At 40.2% G+C, this 25,853-nt stretch overlaps 1 protein-coding gene across 1 annotated transcript in view; it reads left to right on the top strand.

The window, feature by feature from the left end:
• The first annotated feature begins 1,546 nt into the window (after nucleotides 1-1,546).
• STK26 (serine/threonine kinase 26) overlaps nucleotides 1,547-25,853 on the top strand; it is a 51,556-nt gene continuing 27,249 nt past the window's right edge. The window contains exons 1-2 of the mRNA XM_026520601.4: nucleotides 1,547-1,697; nucleotides 1,797-1,947. Of these exons, the coding sequence (XP_026376386.1) occupies nucleotides 1,906-1,947 (42 nt within the window). The 5' untranslated portion in view covers nucleotides 1,547-1,697; nucleotides 1,797-1,905. The remainder of the gene's footprint in view (nucleotides 1,698-1,796; nucleotides 1,948-25,853) is intronic.

Genomic DNA, 25,853 nt, shown 5'->3' with positions numbered 1-25,853 from the left:
CGTTATGGGATCGAGCCCCACATCAGGCTCTTCTGCTATGAGCCTGCTTCTTCCTCTCCCACTTCCCCTGCTTGTGCTCCCTCTCTCACTGGCTGTCTCTATCTCTGTCAAATAAATAAATAAAATTAAAAAAAAAAGAAGATGAGTAAGTTCTGGGGATGTAATGTACAGCATGGTGGCTATAGTTCACAATACTGCATTGTATCCTTGACAGTTGCTAAGAGAGTAGATCTTTAAAGTTAGAAGGACTTGGGTTTGGATTCCCAGCTCTACCGCTTCTTAATTGTGTGATATTTGGGTCAAATTTAACCCCACAGAGTCTTTTTCATCACCTGTAAAATGGGGGGTGGGGGAAAGCAATATGACCTCAGCGGGCCCTTGCAAAGATTCAATCAGGTAACATATCTAGCACTTGGCAGCCCCTGGCACGAAGAAAATGACACCCATTAATAATTATATCGATAACTACAAAATGCTATCTTTTGAGAAAGATTCAAAAGCAAAAAAAGAAACTTTTAATGAGTGTCTACCAGAGCCCCAAAACTGTGTTGAGTACAGACCTGTAACAACCTGCAATGTAATGAACTTCATCCTCATCTTAAACTGGCACTTGGATATGACATTTTTAAATGTAATTAACCCCTGTTGGTCCCCAAAGGTGCCTTCATGATGAGATTTTCTGTAATTGTTACGATTATCATTGTTACTGTTGTCATCATTAGGATATTCTCAAAAGGACTTGTTTCCCTGCTGGAGTGGAACTTAACAGAGAGCGGAGGCAGGGAATTGCTGAAACCACTACTGCGTATATGCCAGTTCAATAAGGCTTACTGCTAATGATCCAGTCTCGTTTTCCATGGCTCTATCATCCTCATTAATTTTTCTGCTGATGTACTGTTTTCCAATTTCCCTCTCTCTCTCTTCCACGTGCAAACTTGGAAAGGGAAGCCCCAGTCTGGCCGCTCTCCACCAAGTGACAGCACAAGAGACAGGGGTAGCTTCAGGTTCAATCACCTGAAGCATGTCTGGGGGCGGGGAATCCGGAAAGCAGGCAAGCCGCTACGGATCCGCCCAGAGGCGCGGCCCCACCCAGGGGGGAGCAGACCGCGGGAATGAGTCGGGGTCCACTAACTCGGCGGCTCCCTGTGCCCCACCCTCGACTAGGTCGGGAAACCGAGAGGGACTTCCAACACTTCCCAAGTTTCAACTCAAGTCGTCTCTGAAGCAGCCCCAGCTTCGAACGCCTGCCTGCAACGTGGCCGCGTCTGGGACTCCCTCCTACCCCCAGGGTCACCCAAACTCCTCCGTTCCCTCCCCAGGCCGAGCCGTGTACCGGGTCCCCCAGCCCCCGGCTTCTCCTCTCCGCGTGCGGGGGGAGTCCGCCCCTTCGCCGGCTTGGGCGAACCCAGCCACAGCCCTGCACCGCGAGAAGCCTCAGACCTCCTGACACCGCCCGGCGGCAGGGCGGGGGCAGGGCCAACGGCGGAACCGCCCCCAACCGCCTCCCGGGCCCGGCGGGCGGGCGGGTTGCTGGGGCGCCTCCACCTCCTCTTCCTAAAGCGGCGAGGCGCAGACAAGCGGCATCACTCGAGCCCAGGTCCCAACCACCGCCACACGCTGTGCCCCGCGTTCGGGAGGAGGAGCGGCGGCGGAGGCGGCGGAGGCGGCGGCAACAGCGGCGGGCGGGCGCCAGAAAGGTAGACTGAGTCCCAGGCAGCGGCGCTGCCAACCGCCCACCCCCAGCCTGGGGCGACGCGCCACCAGTCCCGTCACCCCACTTCTGTATGTCCTTCCAGGCCCCGGTCGAAAAGCCTGGGAGGGCCGCCGAGCTACCCCCGGAGGAGGAGCCAGTCCGAGCCCAAGGCGCCACCGCCGCAGGAGCAGTGCGAAGCAGCAGTCGCCTTCATGGCCCACTCACCGGTGGCTGTCCAAGTTCCCGGGATGCAGGTGAGGAAGCCCAGGCCGTCTCCGCCGACCACGTGACTGCCCCGGAGTCCGGAGCGTGGTCCCCCGCGACCAGTGGCGGCCCCGGGACTCCCCTGAAGGCAGGGCTGGGCGCAGGGGCCAGGTGACCCGGGAGTCGGGCTCGAAGCGTCTCCCAGCGTTTAGGCTAGCTGGTGCGCTGCGCGGGGAGGGCGGGGAGAGACCCGGCGCGCGGCGAGGTGCGGGGGGAGGGGGCGGGGGAACGTAAAAATAGGCCAGATCCAGACACCTGCGCCTGCCGAGCGTGGTCCTCGTGGGGATTGGAGGTGGGAGGTCTTAACTTGGGAGAGATGGAGGTGTCCCGGAATTTGTGGGGTAAAGCTCAAGTCGCCCCCCCCCCGCACACACACAAGTTGGGGCGGAGCAAGACAAGGGGGTGTCGGTGGCGGCGGCATTGAATTGGGCTCTTCCTGTGTGCGTAGAGCGAAGAGCGAGGTGGCTTCTTTTCCCCTTTTGGTGTTGCTTCTTAAGGGCGAAGTTCTGTCTCGCTCCCCCCACCTGGCCCAGCCCATAGTGTGGCGTGAGAAATGCAGGGTCCTGTGTCAGAGTGGCGGAGGTGATGACTCCCCAGCCCCCTCCCCCTGCCACAGGACGACTGTTGCATGTGGTTAAAGGAAGCTTTTTGTCCTGGACAAGGGACTACTGATTGGGACCCATCTTCTTACTCCAGATTTACCCAGACCCCTCCCCCCCGTTATATTTTCATTTTATTCAAGAAGAAATAAGCGATGTGTCCCTACACTTTTTAAGCGGTTACGTTTTTAAATCGGTGCATTTCCAGCTATCTACTAAATGTTATACAGGTCTACTAACTTTTTAGCATTCACTTTTTGTTTTCCTTTGCTAGTCTAAACAACCCATTTATGAACAGATCAGAGACTAGAAACACTAAAGCCTCAGTCCCTCATTATCTTCTAAAAATGTGAAAGCAGACTTTTTCAAGTTCAGAAAAAACGTTTAGAGTAGTAAATAGCTTGTTTCTAGTAAAAAAAAAAAAGCGCTGTGGATTGGGGCCTCAATTTACAATTGATGCATGGAATTCATCCTTTTTTTTTTAAGCAGTTGGTCATATTTTATGCACGGTCACAAAAAAGTAATTTTAAAAGTACTTTCCCACAAAAGGACCATTTGTGTGGGACATATATCAATCCTAGGACTCCCGTGTGTACTAAGCATCAGGCCTTGTAGCTGAATATAGGGCACGTCTGTGTTGAGTCCCAGGAAGTCGGTGTGTATTTAATTTAAAAAAAGAGAGGAAGAAAAAGGGAAATGAGAAATATTAGGACTTTTTAAAAGGTTAATCCATTCAGGCTTTACAGAATGCCTCAAACTTTTTTCTCAGACCACCCCCCTCCCTCCCTCACCCACTACCCCATCCACCCCCATTCATTCAGTCTGCCTTTGATTGTAGCAAGAGATTAGTAGTTTGCAATACTAACTCCAATTTTGCTCTGTCTGTTGTGGGAGAAGTGTGAAAAACTTCTCACCGTGCTCTCCTTTTCATTATGTGGAGAGTAGAATGGTACAGATGGAAAGTTTGTCTCTGAGGGTCTCCATGCTTCTGTCTCCATTGTGTGCGCGTGCCTCGGCAGAGAGAGTGCCTCGCGTTCATCAAGTTTGTGATTCTGGGGAACTCTTGTGTGCTGAGGAGAAAATGGTTTCTGGTCCTTATGTGATTTGTCTTTATTTGATTTATATGGTTTCTGGTCTTTATTTGATTTGTCTTTATTTGATTTATATGGTTTAGGACCTGCTTGCTGTTCAGTATTTCTTGTTGCTCCCTGCTTTGTTTAATTATCGGAGTTCCCTATTTCTTGAATTTTTAAAATCCTAATTAAGGTGGTTTAGAATGTGAATCACATCTTTTAATTTACAAGTTCTGCCTTGCAGTGTATGCCTTCCCAAAGTTGTGGTTACTTTGTCCCACATAATTTGGGGAGGGCAATCAGCTCCATATTAGCAAAGAAGAGAGGGATATTTATTTGTCACTTTCACCATCTTAATGAAATGGTAAGTTCTTAACTGCTTATTTCCACTTTATTTGTAGATGTGGTTCTTAAGCATTTGATGCAACACAAAAGTTTTCCACTGTTAAAATTGTCCAGTACCCTAAAAATAAATTTGATGGCATGCAGTGTGACTCTTGAGCCTAGACTACTTTTACTATTCTTTTGTTCAAAAATATTGCAGATGAGATGCAGAAATATATCATGAGCTTGTAAAATTCTCCTAGACTTTTGTTCAAGAGTTAGGAGCAACTTTTAAACCCTTAGAGTAGTAAGAAAACTTGAGTTAACCATGTGTTCTTGAAATTAATGTATAGTATTTCCACAAATCAGGGTGAAGTGGTCGACCGGCCTATAACTTTTTAACAGTTTATTTTAGAGAATTATGAAGATTGATGGAAAAAAATGATTTTTCCAGAAATAAAAACAAAATTACTTTATCCACAGTGTTTTTCTCCCCCTGAGGAGAGACGTGAAGTAGAAGCCGAGCTACCTGTTCTATCACTTAAGACTTCCAGCATTCCTGACTTTCAAACAAAGAAATTTCTGTTGCCACTAGTTTAAAATAGAAAAGAAACTTGTAGTGACGAAAGAAAACCCAGGATTTGGTCCAGTTCAAACTCTTCCCTATGAATTAGTTATTCAAACTCATATTGTTGATGTTTCTTAATATTGTGGGAATGAACATTTTTGCCCTATTACACCAGATGTTGAGGGTATGAATTTGTTTTGTACTTAATTTGTGCTTACTTTGTTAGTGTGTATCTAAAGGAATTTTCCATACCAGGAGCTAAACTCTTGAAAAATGTTTAAAGCACAACTTTAAAAGAAATAATAAACCTATAAACCTGTTTCTTTCCACTCAAATATTTACTCTTTAATGATTTAAAACATATTTTTTCTTTGAAGTTTTCAGTTATAAGTTATACTTAAGTTTAAGATATTTTCCCTTAGAACCTGCATTAGTATTATTAAGACAAGTACTCTAAATTGGTTGTTAAATCTTTCATAAAATGTAGGTGGGAGAATAAAGTTAAATGTTGAATTGGAGTACTAAGTGGTATTATGTTATGCTTTATGTTAGGTCTCTTGTGAAAGTTTTTTTAAGTTTCTATTAAAGAATTTAAAAAGTAGCCATTATGTATCCTTAAATATGATGAAGGTGGTACAGTTTTGGGTTTTGTTTTTTTGTTTTGGGGAGTTTTTTGTTTTAAGTCATCTCCACACCCAGCGTGGAGCCCAGTGCGAAGCTTGAACTCACGACCCTGAGATCAAGAACTGAGCCGAGATCAAGAGTCAGATGCTTAACTGACTGAGCCACCCAGGCACCCCTAGGTGGTACGGTTTTTAAGTGTTTGTTATTTGAGATGTGAAATGGAAATGAAGTTTAAGAATTAATGAACACTTTATTAAAGACTTTTATCTAATGAACACTTTATTAAAGACTTTCATCTAAAGAGATGGAAAACATTGCCTTGCATTGGTGAACCTCATTATTGGATTCTGGGAAGCATACAGAATTCTACTACATGATCTCTAGCCCTTAAAGGTCTTAAAATGTTGGGGAATTAAATTGAGTACATGAAATGTAAAATAATGCAAAACTCTGTAAGGCTTATTCTAGAATAGAACTTTCTGATTGGAGGAGTTGAAGACTTACAGAAGGTAAACTAACCCCTAAGGATTATTTGGGTCCATACTGGGGAGGGCATTTCCAGGCAGGGATGTACCTACCCTGAGCAAAGACACGGGGAAAGGCACACCCTCCACAAGTGCACATGCACACACAATCTTGGAGAGTGAGATGAAATCATTTGGATTATGATGAATTCCTCTGTAGTAATAGTAGTTAAGATTGGAAAACATGATTGGGTCTAGATCTTGGTGGTTCTTGAATGCTAACGAACGACTTTGGCCTTTGGACTAGCCATGAAACATTTCTGAGTAAAGGAGGCTCAATGTACAGTTACATATAGGAAGAGAAATCTCAAGATTGGATGAACCAACAACCCGGAGGATTGAGAGTCTTGAGGCAGTTGGATCTACTGAGGCTATTTCAATGGGATAATCATATCTGTACAGAGGCAGTGGACCTTGCATTGACTAATTGCTTTCCATATGCCCAGTACTGTGAAGAAAAAAAATATTGCTAGACTTAATAATTAGCTAATTACGGAAGGAAGAATCAAAGGTTTTGTGGTGTTGAATATGGGAAACTGGGAGTTATGGTACATATGAAAGAAATTGGAAAATCGAGGGAAGAGCCAGATCTGGTAGGAAGTTAATGCCTTCTGTTCTAGAATTGTGAAGTTTGAGGTTAACAGTGAGATGATGAGGTGAAAATGTGGAACAGTAGTCTATTACCTTGATTGTGGTGATGATTTCACAGGTGTATATATATGTCCAAACTCATCAAATTGTATGCATTAAACATGTATAATTTTTTTGTAGAACAATATGCCTCAATAAGGCTGTTTTAAAAAGTGTCCAGGGGCGCCTGAGTGGCTCAGTTGGTTAAGCAGCCAACTCTTTTTTTTTTTTTTTTAAGGTTTTATTTATTTGACACAGAGAGAGAGGCAGTGAGAGAGGAAACACAAGCAGGGGGAGTGGGAGAGGCTTGCCGTTGAGCCAGGAGCCTAATGCAGGGCTCGATCCCAGAATGCTGGGATCACGACCTGAGCCAAAGGCAGACACCTAACGACTGAGCCACCCAGGCGCCCCTAAGCAGCCGACTCTTGATTTCAGCTCAGGTCATGATCTCGGGGTCCTGCAATTGAACCCCATCTGCAGCTCCATGCTCAGCGGGGAGTCTGCTTGAGATGTTCTCTCTCCCTCTCCCTCTGCTCCCCCCCTCAAAATAAATAAATAAATAAATCTTTTTTTTTAAATGTCCAAAAAATATTTGAAGATATAGATCTGGAGCTTTAGCCATTCATCAGGCATTTTTTGAGCATTTACTTGAAACTGAAGAGGAGCCACCAAGAAGGGAGAAGTTGCTAATGTGGAGGTGTGGGCCCTCAGGAGATAGGAAGTGTAAGTGAAGGACTAGCTTGTAAGAAAAGGAGGGGTGACTTCTAGATGCATGGGAGAATGAGAAAATGTGTCAGCACCAAGAAGGGGTAAACTGGGGACAGTCCTTTAACTAACTCTGATCATGAAAAAAAATTGCTGATCATGAAAAAAATTGGAGAGGGAATTCAGTTTGGTGCCACAATCTAGTATGTGGAGTTCTTACCTCCCTCACATCTTCCGAGGGTGTAATTTGAGCTTTGCAATTTGAGGTGGAAAGAGGTTTGAAAGCATTGCCATGCATTGATAAAGCCGAACCATTGTCCTTATTGGTGAGTGGTTGATACAGGATGTTGAATATGCTAATGATAATGGCAAAAGACCAGGGTGAGCAGAATCATCAGAAACAACTGTTAGCTGGGAGAGTTGGAGGTAATTGAAAGGTATGGGGTTAGAGGGCTGGGGGGTATAGGGAGAGTAAACAAGAATGGGGCATGGTAGGACGTGTGCCTTGAACACTAATGAGGGTCTGGAAATGGCACTTGAGGACAAAGGTCCATCATGTACCTCCCTTGCTTGAGTCATAGAAAATAAGAGAACATAATTTAGCTGGTACTTAGGAACCGATGAACATCATGATAGTGTGGTTTTTTATTCTGCCTTTCATTTATTCAGTGACCTTAAGCAAATCATCTCCAAAATGGGGAATAATAAAAGCTGCATTTCCTTTGCTTCAATGAGATGTTATTAGGATGAATTAACCATCATCTGTGGAGTATATTTTGAGCCCCTTTATAAAAGGTGTTATGATGTATATGGGCAGTTCATCCCTCAAAACAATGCTAGGCTAATCACGTGAAAACACTCTCATTATCTCATCTCTCTCCTGCTTGATAAACTACGTTTTTCTATTGAAATCCTGTCTTCCTCTCCTCTTCCCCACACTACCAGTACCATACCCAAAGTCCTCTACTCAGCTTTCCATACTTTTCTGTTATCTGGCTCCAGTCTACGGATGCAAACTTTGCATTATCGCTATTTCCCAGCAAGAAATTCCTTTTGTTCTACCATGCCAGTTACAATTTGGCAATCACTGGCTGACCAGATCCTACCTGATTTTCAAGGTCTAAAAACATACTTTCTCTGCGAACTTTCCCTGAGTGGTCCAGGCTACAGAAATCTCTGTTATTTCCAAGTGCATATTATATCTCTTGTCAGGAATAGACAGTCCAGTCCTTGATTCATACGCTGCCTTAGATTTTCTCTAACATACTTGTCTTCCAAATGAGGTTGTAAATTTCTTGAAGGTGGGAACCATGTATTTTACTTTTCTTATATCACTAGGCATGAATTATATATAAAAGTGTTGGCTAATGAGTCCCATATAGACTAGACTTTTCTAACTTTTTTTTCCATTCTGTTTCTTTAAATATATTGTGTAATGCTTGAATTCTTACAGATCATGGAGGTTGATTTATGTGTGCATAACGTAGACTTTTTATACTTACTAAAATGATTTTAATACATTATATGTAACATGTCTAACAATCTATACTTGTAACTAATCAGCTGTCCACACAAGGAAGCTCTCATTCTCTTTACCTTCCAGGGCCTTTGAGAGAAAAAGGGGACTCGTTGCTTTCCTTGTAACTAGGGCTGATTGCAGACAAATTTGTGTCTTTGTGAGAAATAACCTCTTGTCCCTTCCCTCTGTTCCCATCCCCACCCCCCCAAAAGCCAAACAAATAAATAAAAGAAACTGTTTTACTTCTCTGTCCCAGCTGTCACATTAGAAAGAATCTGATAAATTTGATTCATATTAAGGTGTTTTTGATTAATGGCTCAGTGAGTGACCTCTCCCACGGATGTTCACATTTTACAGGGAATAATGTCTAAAAAACAAAAAAAGGAAATCCGGTAGTGGAACTTTAGATGGCTTGATGATTGTTTTTGACTGAAATGTGTCTTCTGAATGAGTGGTGGTTTTACTAATTTTATTTGTTTTTAGGAAATGGAGTTAGGAGAATAAAATTAACAGCAACAAACTCCTTTTCATTTCTTGTCATTAAGACCCAAACAGTTTTCACCATACGTACATGTAAAGCAATGTCTCTGGAAGAATGCCATGAGACAACTCTTTTTTAAGAGTACAAAAATCAATAAAATAGGTGCAACCAAAATTTGGACTGCCATCTTATGTTTCTCATTTTGTCATCTGCCATTTTAGACTATGGTGTTACATGGTCAGGAGGGATCACATCTTTGAATTAAGTCTTGTGAAATCAAACATTTTTTAAAAAATATTGACTAATTTGGGGCACCTGGGTGGCTCAGTCAGCTAAGTGTCTGCCTTCAGCTCAGATCATGATCTCAGGGTCCTGGGATAGAGCCCTGCGTCTGGCTCCCTACTCAGTGGGGTGTCTACTTCTCCCTCTCCCTCTGCTTTCCCCCCGCACCCCCGCTTGTGCTCTCTCTGTCTCTCTCTCAAATAAATAAATAAAATCTTTAAAAAGATTTAATATATATCAATGAATTATATATATTAATATATATTAATAATAATTAATTAATATATATTAATATATATACACATAGAGAGAGAGAGACTAATTCCTCTCAACAGTCCTGTGAACTGGGAAGAGCTATCCAATTGGAAAATGCCTTTACATTTGGATTTTAAAACAAAACACATTGCTAGCCAAATCTACCCATCATCCTCTTTGATGTCACTCCCCCAAATCCCATCTAATTCAGGCGGTTTACTTGACATGCCCATTCAGAGAAGCCAGGAAACCTAGTGCAGCCGGTTCCCATCCTTCTCCTCTATTCCTGCCTGTCTGTCCCCACCACCTGTCACCAGTATTTACCTAATTGGAGATGGAGCTACACACCCCCTCAGCCTGTTCTGGACTTGTTCCAGCATTTCCCTGACTGCACCCTGCTGGCTTTCTTTTCTTCATTTATCATACCATCATGGATTAGAATGATGTGTGTCCTAAAATATCAGATTAGTCATTGGTATGGCATAGCTTCGGCTCTTCTAACAGAATCAGAACAGAATTTTGGTTCATACTTCCTGAGAACTAGTGTAAGCAAAATTGTAGACAGCTTTAGGTGAAAGAGTTGAAAATATCCTTTTTTTAAAAAAGATTTTATTTATTCATTTGAGAAAGAGAGAGAGAGCACAAGCGGGGGGAGAGGCAGAGGGAGAAGGAGAAGCAGACGCCCTGCTGAGCTGGGAGCCCAACGCAGGTCTCCATCCTGGGACCTGGAGATCATGACCTGAGCCAAAGGCAGATGCTCAACCATCTGAGCCACCCAGGCACCCCAAAAGATTCTTTTTTTTTTAAGTAGTTACTTTCCTCCTCTTCGGTCAAGTCACTACGAAAATGTGCTGCTAAGAAAATGGAAGACATGTTTTTGTCTTTTTCTCAAGAAAAATGTTTACAGAAAAACTTTTCAGTCTTTCTTTATGATCCTAGTAACAGACTGTGTGTTCTTTGCGGTGTTTTTCTGTCCTCTCCTCCTTTCACCTGTTTAAAAAATAAGTAGGGAAAAGAAATCTGTAAAACCCTATCAATTGAAAATGTAAAGAACAGAGAAAAGTAGTGTTCAAATCAACCACCATTGGAGTTTTCAGTTTGTTCATTACAGAGCAATAGAGTGTCTAGCTGAAGAGTAACAGTTGCTTTGAATTCTAGAAACAGCTTACCAGTATCAACTTAATGAAGTTTTACTGCATTTGAAATCCACACCACACTAGATATGTTAGGGAATTTCTAAGCATACTAGTGAATTACTCTACCAGGTTTCAGTAGTGCCTGGTAACACAATCCTAGGAGTGGATTTTTGGCAGGTGGAGGAAATACTTCAAGGACATCTAGACGCATCCAGATTTTTCTTTGAAAATGCATTTTTGAGTTGCTCTGTTAGTGCCTTTTTATCCCCCTCCCCCCAGCTTTCCATTAAACCTTTGGCTTTGCAACATATCACTTTACAGTATGTTATATTAAGCTAGGACTTAACTGCTTGATGCAGTATAGTATAAATAACAGCAGTGCGTGACAGGGAAGAGGTGAACGATACAGATCATCAGGTGGGGCATAAGTTGTTTTTATAAATGCAAGAAAATTTGGGGGAGCCAAGCCAATAGAACCCGTAAAGTCATTCTTTCTTCCCAAAGCCTCTGCCTCCTCGGTATCACTGCCCACTAGACCTGGGAAAGTTTCTAGACTCCCTGGTCTCAATTTCCTGCTGCCTGCCTTCACTCTGAGCAGAAACACAAAGGAAACCAATCAGCAAAGCATGCACATATGCTACTAAGTATGGTGACAGAAAATAGAACTTTGACCTCTTGTGGTTAAGGAGACTACAGTCAGTGTGTCTGGCAGCCTCAGGGAAAGAAGCATTTTTCAAATGTATGCTTTTAAAGTGCTACCGACCCCATGGGAAGAACAGTTAGCAAGCTCATTAATTAGGGTCCTGTTTGCCTCTGTAGTTTTACTTCAAATCCTTTGTTCTAACTTAACGCTGAGCTTTCCTGTGTGCTAGTCAGTAAATGGTAACATAGTAGATAGACCTTCCCACGTTGGACACTGGCGATCCAGGTTCAGTGTTTTTCCACCCTTAGTTGTCATGAAACAACTGGGTGTGATTTAAATTCATAAACTATCAGCAACAAAGTTTAGAAGACCTCCTTTGCATAGGACATGGTACTTGAAGCCTATCTTTGAGGTACAAAAAGTATAAAAGAGTCCCTGGCCTCAAGAAGTTTTTGCTATACCTGGAGAGACTAGACACCTACAGATGTAGAAATCTAGCAATGCAGAGCAGTGGCAAGGAATCACAAATGAGATAGAAACGGACACAGGAGCATTCCGTGGCAGAGCAGACTAAGGAAGGGAACGGTCATTTATAGGATACCATTAAAGGAGAATGGGAGACGTGCAAGGGAAAAGGTATAAAGGGAGATGTACCAGATTCCCTCTATCACAGAGATTTGATGTAGGTGCTCACTGGCATGAACTCTTAGGGCCAAATTGTGAAAGGCCTTGAATGCCAGACTGAGGCAGTTACTTTTTTTTTTTTTTTAACTCAGTCTACAGCGAGGACTTTTTCAGCAAGGAAGTGAACTGATGAAAGCAGTGGTTATTTTGTTTGTTCTTTGTTCTTGGAAAGTTTCATGAAGCTTCCAACCCAACAGGATGGGTTGGAGAAGGGGAAGGCTGGATATAATAAGCAGATGTTGAAGTAGCCCAGGCTTTCGATTTAGGGCAGTGATGGTCCAACTTGAGCATGCATCAGAACCACCTGGAGGGTTTGCTAGTGTGCCAGGCCCCATCGCCAGAATTTCTGATTCCGTAGGTCTGCACTAGGGCCTGTGTATTTGCATTTCTGATGCATTCCTAGTTGCTCTGTTGATCTGGGGACCACTCTAAGCACCACTCAAGGAAGACTAACAGACCTTGGTGAGTAATTTGGTGTAGAAAGGAGAGAAACATGATGGGAGAAGCTGAATGCAACTTTGTGTTGAAAGTGCTACAACTTCCAAAATCTCACCATCACCCATCACTTCTGTTTCCCTTAATCCAGATAGGTTTGACAACTCAGTAAATGCTCTTATCTTCAAATGCAAATACGTTTACCAAGAACATGAAACCTGTTTATGCCTATAGTTGTGAAAATGCAACTTGGCCGAAGTGAAATAAAATGCCAGTATCCTAAATGCCAGCAAATGGCAATATTTCCCCCCAAATATTGATATTCTTAAAAATTTTGATGCATCGGGGCACCTGGGAGCCTGCTTCTTCCTCTCCCACTGCTTGTGTTCTCTCTCTTGCTGGCTGTCTCTCTCTCTGTCAAATAATAAATAAATAAAATCTTTAAAAAAATTTGATGCATCATATCAACTTTTATTGTTCAGAATCCCCTTTTTTTTTTCCACCCCGCTATTACCCCCTCCCCCGAAAAACCCTGCTGGACTTAATAACTCTGGGTGGCTGTTGTGTCAAAAAATGCCCATTTGTGGTCATGGCAGTCCAAAGCCAACTTGTGTTTACATATGTAAATTCCTGGAGGGGAGAGGAAGGTACTTCTGAATCCTTAAGGAAATATCAATTCCTAAATGGCCTTTCTGGGTCCAGCTATTGCTCTCTAGATTGTTCTCTGTACCTGTCAGATTAATATATTCCCATTTGCCAACAGGTACCATGTAGAAAAGCTCAGAGCTTAGTTCAAACAAAGGATTAGGAATGAAAATAAGAGAAGCAAATAGGGCCTACTTAATGAGTTTGCCAACACCAAACAACGTGAGCAAACTTGATTGTTCACCTCATTCACCGGCCTTGGATCTAAATCACTTTTCAATTTTTAAAATGAACACAAAACCAACAGAAACAAAATTATCCTTCAGAATCAAAGATTTGCCCCCAACAAGCCTGTTCAAAAGCATGTACAGAAGTGTACCTCGGAACACATTTAAAGAAATAATTATGAGGGTAAATTCCTTGGGTCCCTAGGTAACTTGCTCCCCCTTGAGGGAATTCAGTTTGTTTGGGTGTAAAAATTCTGATATTTTTACCTTATACTTCACCTCTTATGTGGTAGCTGTCTCTTTTCCAGAATACTCAGTTACTCTTGTGACCCATTTTCTTCATTATTCTGTTTGGTAGATTTACTTTTTGTTGAAGAAAATTGATAGGGGGTAAATATGCATTCACAATGTGTGTGGTGCACAAAGTATATTTTGTGTTCAAAAACACTTTTATTCTATTCAAGAAGATAAGGCTCAACGTTTGCCATGGAATTTTTAATCAGTGGTATCAATTTTAGATGTACTGTTTTTAGAAAGTAGAAAAGTGGGGCACCTAGGTGGCTCAGTGGGTGAAGCATCTGCCTTTGGCTCAGGTCACGATCTAAGGGTCCTGGGATCAAGCCCTCTGTCAGACTCCCTGCTCAGCGGAAGATCTGCTTGTCCCACTCCCTCTCCCTCGGCCCCTCCCCTGCTCTCTCATATAAATAAATAAAATCTTTTTTAAAAAATAAATAATAAATTTTAAAAAGTAAAAAAAGTATGCTGTTGAAATAAAAATGGGTAAATGACAGGATGGTCACTAAGTTCAAGAAGCAGGAAATTATTATTTGGCAATATCATTTAAGAAGGTCTGTGTATGGGGCAGCGGGCTGGCTCAGTTGGTAGAGTGCACAACTCTTGATCTGAGGGTTGTGAGTTCGAGCCCCACGTTGGGTGTAGAGATTACTTAAATATTTTTATTTTTAGAAAGAAGAAAAAGAAAAAAGAAGGTCTGTGTATAAGGGGAGTTCAGTAAAATATATGTAAAAATTACGTGCTCAGTAAACATGATATCCATGGATTTGCTAAATATTTTTTTAGACAGAAAATATACAGGATTCTTTACCATCTTTAAAAATATTTAAGGTAAATATGTATGTATATATGTGCCTGCGTCTAAATACATAACAGGGTTATCAGGATTTTTATCATGGCCGGTTCTTCTTTCTGCCTTCTTCAACTATTATTATTCCTGAAGAAATTGGGCTCACAGCAGTCTATTCCATACAGACTACAGATCATGGGAAATGACTTTTCATGAAATCCAATGCCAGTGTTAAGCTGTTTTAGTGAATTAGAATTGAATTGAACATTATAAAGGATTCTATTTATCAAGATTCTCAATTGTCTGCTTAATTTCTCCCATAGAGTAGTTTGACAAAGCATCATTGCATCAAAGGCATTGCTTGGGAGAAATATACATTGGTTCACCTGTGAGTAAAATCAGAGGCATGTGGGTAGTTACACAAATGACTTCTGGTTAACAGAAACTTGTGAGCACGGTGTGTAAGCTCTTATTTTGAAGCTCAAATTGCTATAGGTCCTTTGCACTAGACATTCGGAGGTGATAGGGAATGGAGGAGTCGGCATCGGATTGTTTCAGTGACAGACAAAATCTCATACCCAGAGAACTGCTTTTTTTTCTTTTTTTTAAACTATTTATCTCTTCATGAAAAATGTGACTGTCCCTGAAAGATCTTTTTTTCCTCTGTCACAAGCTTTCCAAAGGGCACATAAAATGAAAACGTGGGATTTGACTAGTTAAATAATGAATCAATTTCGAGGCTTTAGCATAGGTGACATCTCCATGGTCGTCTTGTTGGACTGTGATTTCTGGTAATAGCAAGTGAAAAAAACTATCACCGCTGTTGCTATGGCTCTTGTGTCTGCTGAGGTTCGGGCATCGTTTTGGAGGCTGCAGTGTAAACCCTGCTTAGGGAAGGTAGAATTTCATAATACCAGAGGATTACTGCTGCCTCATGAGCAAACCGAAAATGTAGGTGAGGGAAAAGGTGTTGGACTCTGGAAGAAGAGACAGTATTTCCAAGGAAGGGGGAAAAAAAGTAGCCTCCTGCTTTAAAGATTGAGAATTCTGTCTCTATTTTTTAGAATGGGAAATTTCTCTACTTTCTGCAGAGAAGAGAAAAAGCTAACAGAAAAGGAAATTGGGGAGGTAATTGTCATTCATTTCTTTCTTGTTGCTTGTGACTTCTGTGATAAAAGTAGCATTTACATAATTGATTTGCTGTGGCAAGGGACCCTATGTAAAGAGTCTTTTGGGTCGGGAGAAAGCTTGTGAAAGATCTGGGGGGAAGAGCTGACATCATAGTGATGGTGATTTCAGCTGCTTTTCTGTTTAAGATGTGCAGTTTTGATGGCGTGTGTACTGGGCCAGTAAATTGTTTCTAGACACTTGGAGTCATTTTGCGTGGCCTTTAATTTTTTTCCTTCTATAGGCGAAATGATTACCTTTCATTAACAAGGAAAAGCACTAGATTATCACTGGATTTTATTTGGCTAATTTGGACTGTTGTTTGGGTGGGGGCAGGGGAGCGAGGTTAAAGAGAAGGAATCTTCTTTCAAATGACTGGGTTTAATATTGTTACTTTTCCAGTAGGTGCTGGCCTTAAAAGTCTCCTTCAGGGAATGATTAAAACAGTTCTTTGGAGCATTGCAAGGCTGAGTAGCATCTCAGATTTACTTTAAAATAAGTTTGCTTAATGACTTTTTAGCACCACTTGATTTATGTCCTGGCTGAGAGAAGAGTTCTAAGTGGTATGTAGTCCAATTGGTTTTTTCTAAGAACACTTATGGGTACTAAATACTGTGTGTTTCTGTTGTTGGCTTTTAACTTTTCAGGAGTTTAAAAGGTATAACTGTCTTCATACTTGAAAAATCAACAAAGATTGTTTTCTGCCCAGGGATTACAGCCCCCATCTCATGTACCCTTGTTCACCCACATGCCAGGGTTCTTTGGGAGAGTCGATCTGTATATCTAGAAGCATTTTCATTTCTCTTGTGTGTATTTTTTGAGCACAGTGTGTCATGCAGTGATAGTGTAAGTACGATCCTGATTGAAAGACGAAGCACAGTTTTAGACAATTTTTAAAAACTCCTCTAATCAGAAAGATGATCTGTATATTATGAAAGAATATTTTTATTTAATATGGACAAGTGGTTCCAGAACTTGAGAATTTAATAATTTTTTTTTCCTGGTAGGACACTAAATCATTTCTTCCTAGCTACTAGAACGAAGAATGTAGTGTATTCTGTTCCTCTATACTATGAAATCATGCCTACATGCGTCTCCTCAAATGTAAAGTGAGGAGATTGTAGAGGGTAACTCGTAAGCTCTGAAACTGTGAATGTAGGGGATTCTGCTCAGGGCTCTGGACTAGGTTATTATTTATAAAAGGTAAAGCACGTATGACTATGTATATATGGAAGGGATCAGGTCCCTGTTCCAAACAAATTTTGAATTAGATGTAATTAATTTTCTACTGAGGCAATTAATGTGTAATTACTTCTGTACTGTGTGTAATTATAGTGAGGCTGTAATGTTTGGCTTATGCTTTGGACAAAAGTTTCTGGAAATTTTGGATTTTAACTTCTCCGTAGTAAATATTTCTGAATGCCTGTGTTTTTTCAAAATAATAATGATCACCTTCTTCCAGTAGCGTTTTTGGACCTTTGTTAATCTAATGCAGCCTTTCTCAACCACAGTTATGATCTGAACCATAAAACATAGAAAAGGATTTAAGTTAATGTTTTCTCAAACTAAGATCATTCTAGATATATTAGAGCAGAATTTATTTATTATATACAATGGATTCCTTAAAGCAGCCATCAGCACACTATAGCCAAGGGCCAAGCCCTGCCTGCAGCCTGTTTGCATGGAGCCTGCAAGCTAAAAAATATTTTTTATGTTTTTAAAAGAGTCATTGAACAAGAAGAGGAACATATGACAGGGGCCACAAAATGTACCTGGCCCACAAAGCTTAAGACATTTACTATGTGGCCCTTTACAGAATAATTTGCTGACCACTATCTTAAGGTATGGGACTACACTGAGAACTGCTGATCTAAATAAAGGAAACGTTTAATAGTATTTGCTCTGAGGTTAGGGATACAGTAAGATAATAGGAAAGTTGCTCTTTTTGAAAGTAACTGACTTATATATTGGTCCCATTACTGTGATGCTAAATAGGTAGACATTTTTGTTTTCTAGACAGAAATTTTAGTGGTTGAATTATATGGAAAGTTGTATTGGTAATGATACAATGGTAAATTATGTGTATGTGTGTGTATAAAGATACATTTTAATATTTTTCTTAGCTTCTAAAGCAAGAAAATAAAAGTGGGAGAATTTTATATAGGAACACAGTAGAAGGCACTGATTGCTTCTATCACTATTTTAAATTAAAGGGTGATGCCTATTAGAGAAGGAAAGTGAATAGAGTGCTAGTGTCAGACATAATCACATTTGTTTCCTCCTTGTACTGAACGAGTGCCTTCACCCTACAATTAATGTCTCAGGTTTGTCAGCAGTAAAGAGAATAGTACTTAATCAAAAATGCATTAAAATTATTAGATCATAGCATATGAAATAATCAGGCTCTACCAAATGCTGCTTAACTACTTGATTTAGTGGGGGAGGTGCTATCAGCCATAAGATATATATTGGTAAATCACAAAATTATCAAGGAAGAAAAAGACTAGCAGGCATTATTTGTTAATTTGCCGCTGATTTCTTTTATCTCCATATTCAGTTAATCATGAAGATCTATGAGGGTTCTTTTTTTTTCCCCCGGAAAGTGTCAGACATCATCTCTTCTTTTATCATGGCATTCTAGCCTTTGTCACTAAGTAGGCTCAGGGCTAGGTGCCGACAGGAGGGAGCTACCTGAAACACACACTTGATTTTTCCACTCGTCTGCTGAAAGCTTTCAGTGGCTCCCTCCTAGCCTGTCCAGAAATTCCTAGGAAAGATGAGTCAAGCCAGCCTGCTGGGATGGTCAGGAAAGACATCACTGGGTAGCTGAGCCGGCTTTAAGACTGGGTGGGAGGAAGGGAAAGAATTCACCAAGGCAAGAAAAAGAAAGGACAAAGGGATTTCTAAGGTTGTGTTTTTCAGAGTGTTTTCTGGGTCCTTTCGGGGTGGGCAGTGAGGATTTGTTTGGTGAGTGGTACTTTCTCTCTGGTTAGGGCTGTAAAATGATAGGGTACGAGTCAGCTCAAGTTGTAGATCACAGATCTTTTTGGGTAGCACACTGTTCAAAGCATTTTAATTACTTTGAATTGCTCATCAAGCTTGTTTTAGCTATGGCAATTCAAGAACTAATTAAGGAACTTTGTCATTTGTCTCCATCCTGAGGTTATATGTTTGTTATTGCCCCTCCCCACCCCACCCCCAGCTAGAAATCACTCCTTATAAAATTAAAAAAAAACAAATATTTTTAAGGGTTACTCCCAGTTCTAAAATAAAATGACCCCTTAACATTCCTAAAGAGACTATATAGCATATTTTTCGGAGGAAAAAATTAACATTTTGTACATGTATTAAAATTTGGTACTGGATGTTGATTATCCTTATTGGAGAATTGCAGTTTTGTTGATTGGTAAATGAACAAAGACTATAAATTTTAACTAAGAAAATATCCTAGCCACAGCTGTGTCGAGAACACATGAACAACCTTATGTTTATAATGGTGTTTGTTAAAAATTAAAAGATTGAACTCGTATTAGTAGACATCTCATAATGTCAGTAACATTTCCCCCCTTTATTTGAATGTTGAATTTGTCAAACGTTGTGCTTTGGTAACATAAACAGATTTCAGCAATGTCAGCACAAATCAATGGGGGTTCAAACTGGTAAATCTGTACTTTTAGGGATAGGGATTAGGATATTCACATGTGCTGTTGACAGTGGAGTGTAGGGTAGGACGGAGATAGGTTTGAGAAATTTCAGTTCAGGAAAAGTTGGTAAACCCAAGAGGAGATTAATTTACAACAAAAGCTGGAATTATTTGGGGAAATGGAAATATGATCATATTCAGGGCCTTTTTTTCCCAAATAAAGTGGTACGCCCTATGCAACGGGAAAGGAATAACAGTAATAAAATCATCAGTGAGGATGTTGAAATCTAGCCCCTGTTTTGTTAGTGTAACAAATTTGTTCCTGTAAGCTAATTTCTCACACATGTTGGGTGCACCATGGTGCTGAGCGCAGAGCTAACTTTTATGTTCTTGTAGTAGTTGTTCTCACCTTAGGTTTTCAGGTACAACTATTACCCACAGAGATACCCCATTTTACTTGATTCCTGAGTGTATTCTTGTTTATTAATACACTGCTTCAAAACTTTTAAAAAAGTAGATAGGACATAAAAATAACAAGCATTATTTTAGCTCTGCACACACACACACACACACACTCTGATGATATTTTTCACTTCGGGGAACTACAGAGTCGATTGTTGAAAATATTAGAGACCATTCTTTTAGAGTATTCTAGAATCTCCTCTCTAGTCTTTGTATTTGCCAAGATTAAAATTCTTTGCTGTTGACACCATCATGCCATCAGTATCATTTTCTTGGGATCATAGAATTAAAGCCAGCAGGACCTAAGAGGTAATTTTCCTTAGTCCTAAGATTCCATTGGGTAACTCCTTGCAAATACAATTTGATTAAATCCGTTCAAAGTATAGATTTGATTAAAGAGAAAAATGTTGGAGGGAAATTATACTGCAGCCACGTTCTCATTAAGAATGAAAAGGTAAGTCTATGTAAAATTCCACTGTTTCAATCAGTGTTAATTTTCTAAAAGAACTCATGGTGTTAATAATTTAGTGCTGTGCTTACAAGCTTCAAACCTATTGATTTTAATTGGAGTTCCCCATCTAGAAGGAAGATAGGCAGCGAGCAAATCAATTTTGTTTTAATCTGATGCATTTTAATAAGTGTGCTGAAGATTCACGGTAACATTATCTGCGATGGCTCGATATTTGCTATAGATGTCTCTGCCTTACATTCTATCCAAAGATGTTTATTTCTAAAGGTACTTGAATGGCATCCTTTTATTTTACCTCCAGGATGGATAACATAAAATGAGGCTCTCAGCGTCCATCATGTTAAAGCGCCCTGTGTGTGGGTTTGATTAAATAATGGCCTGAATAAATTAGGGTGTCTGTTTTATCATTTCTATATTAGCAGAATCTTTTCTTCCTTTCACTGTATGGCATCATCCCCCTTTCCAAATGAATATTTTATAGTTAGAGCTTGTTATCAATCCCAGGCCATATTTATGTAACATCCTGTCTAGTCAGTAATAATCCCTTTTTTTTTAACATTAATGCTTACGGTTAAACCTGATCCTTGATTGAATTGTGTATTTCTATATGTGTTTAGCCCAAGTAAATTAAAAGAAGTGTACAGCAGAATGATACACCAATTGCCACTCGTTGAGACCTTTAATCTTTGCATTAGAGTATGAAATTGTCCTAGACTCTCCAGGACACACAGTAGTCATGTGGCTCTGGTTAATAGTGATTGCAGATGTGCTTCCAATAATCATATTTGCATAGATTAGTGATATACATCCTTGTGGGTATGGCTACTACCAACTCCCCTTTGGGTTTAGCTCCATATCACGTTAAGAACTGCTATTTTGCAACCTAAAGAGCTCTCCAAGTAGAAAGAAAAAACTCTCAAAGTTTTCACTTTGGAAAGTTTCTGTTATGTGAATCACATGCGAGGATAGGGATTGACTTAGAATTTCCAACCTATTTTAACATCCTTCAGTTTATTGAATGTAATCTCCCTTGCACCAAAAGTCAGAAATCAAACTACAAATGAAAGGATAACCTCAGAGTGAAGATTGCGGGTAAGTTGTAAACACCCTGCAAACATCCCAAGGACTACATACAGTATATACAATGCATTGCACTAGGTGCTTACTGAGACAGAGCCCCATCCTTAATGAGCTTATTCATTTGAGAAAAGAACGATTATGGCAATGAAAGAGAGTGCAAAGGTAATAAAATGTTTGCTGTGCTGGAGGCTCCAGCAAAGAGCTATGGGAGGGCAGGGGATAAAGCAATTGATTCTTTCAGGTGATCAGGTTACCCTGGGGAGTTGGGAAGGTGTTTTGTTTGTTTGTTTGTTTGCTTGCTTGCTTGTTTTTAAGAGATCTGGTATTTCCAGAGATGGGGGAGAGTGAGGGTTTTGTTGACAGAGAAAATGGCATGACTCAAAGGCTCAAAAATAAGAAAGTAAAATTGTTCCCAGTGGAGCATTGCATTCAAGTTTGTATGTCCAAGCCACTACTCACTGAAGTATTGTGTTTGATATATGATAAGATATCCCTGAAGTTTTCCCTTTGGGCACTTAGTTTTGTTCGGTGTTCTAGTTCTGTATATGGGCAAGTATAATTACATTACTTTATGAATAAATTTACAATGAAAGGAGAGGAAGACGAATAGAACCTTAGGTCCTGTATGAGCTAAACTTCTGGCTCCCCTTGACTTCCTTAGAGCAGTCACTTGTATACAATGGGACATGGCCAGTGTGAGGGGCGAGAGGGCAGGCTGGACAGTAACTCACCCTGTTGCTCTTTATCCGTCCTTGGCGTCCGAGCCTGCTGCATTATAGGATCAGGGAGTTGGGACTACAGTGCAGTCTACTAGTGATTCTGAATTGCTTGCTGCAACAATGGGATAGCGTAAGCTTTCCATCTGAGCCATTTTATACCACTACAGAATTGGCCATGTGGCCAGTGCCAATTCATCCCCTACCTTAATGCTTCAAAACTAGAGTTGGCAACTGCCAGGGATACAAGGAGGGGAACAAAGCAACTTGGCTTCTAATACCTCACAAATTCACAGTGTCAAAACAGGAAGGGATTTAGAGATCATTGAGCCCACCTCTTTCCCTCATTTTACAGATGGTGAAGCCGACATCTAATCCCTGAGTTCTTGTAATTTCCGGGATAAGCAAAATGAAGGCAATTTTGCCTGACCTCTCTGCTTTCTTTACCTCTGTAATACTTATAAGAAACCAGACCTCCTTCTGCCTCTGGAATGGCTGTAAGGTCAGACAGAAATGAGCTAAATGATGCAATGGCATTTGCATCCAGCATTTATTGTGATGATAGCCTTAGACTTTTTGGTTTATTGAGAGAAGAATGTGATTGTTTGCAGGATGTCTCCTTCCCCTTTACCCATGGCTATAATTAAAGGTTTAAGGGAACTTCAAATCTAGAAAGTTAGTCAAAAAGACAAAATTAGTTATTTCCTTTCATTTAAGAGGCCTTAGACCTGAAGATGATTTACCTGGCTGACCAAGAAAATCTGACATTTCTACTTCCAATTAAAATGGCAGGAATTTCAAGATCCATCTAGGAAATAGAGCTTAAAAAGGTGCTGCCAGCTAGCATTCTGTTTCTTAGGGATTTCTAAGAGAGGGGAGGTTATGGTTAAATTTCTTCTCGTGCTTTCTGCATTTAATTTTTCTTTAGAAAAACATGGCACATGGAAAAGCGACAATAGAATCAAAGAGATGTTCCATTCTTCTTTACCCGATTGTAAATTGAACTGTCTTACCAACGTGTATGAAGAGCTGCCTTCTTCACATCCCAGAATGTGTCCCGCTCACTCCATTGTTCTTTCCCTCTGCTCTGAGCTTGGGTACAGAGAAGAAAGCACATTAGGAAGGCAGAGGAAGCTCTTCTCTTATCCTCTCTTGAGTAGGAGGAATTCAGATGAAGGAATATTTTCAATTATTCTTTTGTTCTTAAAGGTGAAGTAGACTCAAAATTATTAATCAGGAGAAACTCCTCAAACTGCTATGTTATTCATGCTGCTACGTCAAAACCTTTTGTAATAATTTCAATGAAGTTATCTTTTGCAACAATATTTTCCAAGTATTTTTGCTAATGAGGTACATTTAAAAATAGGAATAATAAACTAAAGGAAAGATGAGAAAGTACTTATAAATTTAATTTTATTTCTGCCTTATGAACACATTTTTCTTCTTGTTGCTGGGCACAAAATTGCTGGAGTTTAAATCGTTGCTTAAGAGTACAAAATAATACTGTATGAGACCTTTGACTTCATGCTCTGCCAGTAAGATCAGAGCTGCCTCATCCATCTCAAAACTGCCTTTTAAGTGGTAAGTAAAGACGGGGACTCCACTGTGAGTTGATAAAATGCTATGTCATGACCACAAGGAAGACCAGGGTTGTCGTAACTACACTTTTGACTACAGTTCATTTATTTCATTGCGTGTACGTGAAACTGGGCGATTTGACATTTTTGCTGTATGTTGCAAAAGCAAATTATAATAACCTTTGAGAGAGAGAGAAAAATGTGAGTGTGGCATAAAAATAGGCAAACTAGGAACATTTTCTTTGCACTTTGATAGTTTGAGCTCTCAAACATGGAAATACAAACTCAGACAACTGACCACCTGAAGGAAATTGAGCTCAAGCCCAACTCTCCACGTTTAATTTGAAACACATACAGACATACCAGCTTTTACCTTAGTTCTTACTCTGTCATACACAAAATATAGTGAGGCTAAATATTTTACTTCAGAAGTCTAAATCACAGAGGTCTCTGAAGAATTCCATCAGCTTGTATCAGATACTTGTAATATGAACCTGAGGTTGTACAGAGGAGAAAAATACTCTAACATCACATCCTTCAAAAGTTTAGAAAAAATTATGAGTTTGTTTTATTCTTCTCGTTGTTAAAGTAATCTGAGTGTTCACATAGTCATGTGAACAATTCTCTGCCCATATAAAACCTAGCACAAAAATATTATTTTTATTCTTGGACAATTTCATCAACTTGAGGGTCTTTTTAAATGAGCAGAACTGAAAGCCTTAGCATTAAGGGTTATGGAAGTGTTAAGGGTTACAATAAATCACTGATAAAGCTGGAATTGGAGCTGTTGGTTTCCAGACGTTGGATCCTATGGGAATCACAGTATGGAATACCATCACTACCTTGCCTCCCACACTCCAGAGGCTAGGCCATTGCAGTTTAGTTACTGACATGGAAAAAATGGGCCAAAATAGTAACCTTGCCAGAAAGTCAAGACTCCCTACAGGTCACTTCTCTGTGGAATTGAAGTATAAAATATTTGGTAATCACGCATATCTGCAGGGATTAGTCAATTGCATAGTGATTCCAAACTTGTAAGAAATCATATCATTTGGAGGAGAGGAAAATTCTATTTTACATTTTTCAAATTTTTAGGTTTCAAAGTTTTCAGATTCTTTAAGTGTAGGGATATTCCTAAGTAGACGTTGGACAGTTATGTGCTCTGTTCGTGGTGGAAAATAATTTTGGTTTTATAGCAAAAGAGTATAATTTAAGTTACAAATTGATCCAAGCTGTAGTGAAAGAACCTTATACTTAGGAGTCAGGGGACCTGGGTTCAAGTGTGAGCTTTGCCACTAGTTATATCCTTGAACAATTTATAACCTCTATAACCTATGGGGTTTTTTTCCCCTATAAAAATGGATTTTGGATCAGATGTTTGCTAAGTTCCTGTCCATCTCAAAGATCCTATAATTCTTTTAATTTCAGGATTTCTGTTTCCCTTCTTAACCTTTCCCTACCTCTGCCATTATTTTGACATAAACAGCCTTAAATTTCATAGCTTCCATTTGGTGGTATTAGCCTGGGACACAGTGGGCATATAATAAATGCTTGTTACTGATGGAGGTGATAAGGAGTTGGTGTAAATGACCTACACGTTTCCTCCCAGCTGGAAAAGACTGTGACTGTTATAGTTCTATCCAGGGAGAAGTCAGTTGAGCTTGGATCATGTATAGCACTTTAAAAAGATGGATAGTGTCCTGTGGTCTTAAACATAAGCAGTGCTAAGAGGTATATGGCTGTTGATTTAAAATTATGTATTTTTTTCTGGCAGTATCTTGATTAGGAAACACTCAACAAACTTTTGAGGCAAGTGTTTATAGAGCAGTTGACAAATCTTAACACAGGCAGTCATAATGGAACTAATTGCATTTGAGGCTCATGGAGCCCCTAGAAAATGATTTCTATGCATTCTACTTGTTAGATGACAGGTAATAGTGTAGATATGGAAGTAATCCAGAAAAGCTTTTCCTCTCTAGCTTCGGAGAACTAATCTGAGCAATTTCAATAGTTAGTTAAGTGGGCATATCTCTAGTCTTTCATATATTGTTAGGCTACAGTTTTTAGTTATTCTCTGTGACTGTCCAGGCATCCTGAGTTCACTGCAGGTCACTCCTGGTGTTACCACTTGAGACTTTGAAGAGAGTAAGAGGTCTTCCTTTCTAAGCCCGATATCATTAGCGCATTCTTTGCTCATCATTTCCTGTATACCCCTCTTCATGAGTGAGTCACTGGCAGGCCTCTATACAGATCAGTCTTTGTAAAGTACAAAAAGTATCATATAGCCAAGAGCCTCCACAGTATGGATTTTATTAATGTAGGGAGGCAAGTGTAAAACCTGTCT

The sequence above is a fragment of the Ursus arctos genome, chromosome X, assembly GCF_023065955.2.
Source record: "Ursus arctos isolate Adak ecotype North America chromosome X, UrsArc2.0, whole genome shotgun sequence".
In the NCBI taxonomy this organism is placed as follows: Eukaryota; Metazoa; Chordata; class Mammalia; order Carnivora; family Ursidae; genus Ursus; species Ursus arctos.
The sequence above is the reverse complement of the archived record's forward strand: the minus strand, read 5'-3'. Positions and strand labels throughout refer to the sequence as shown.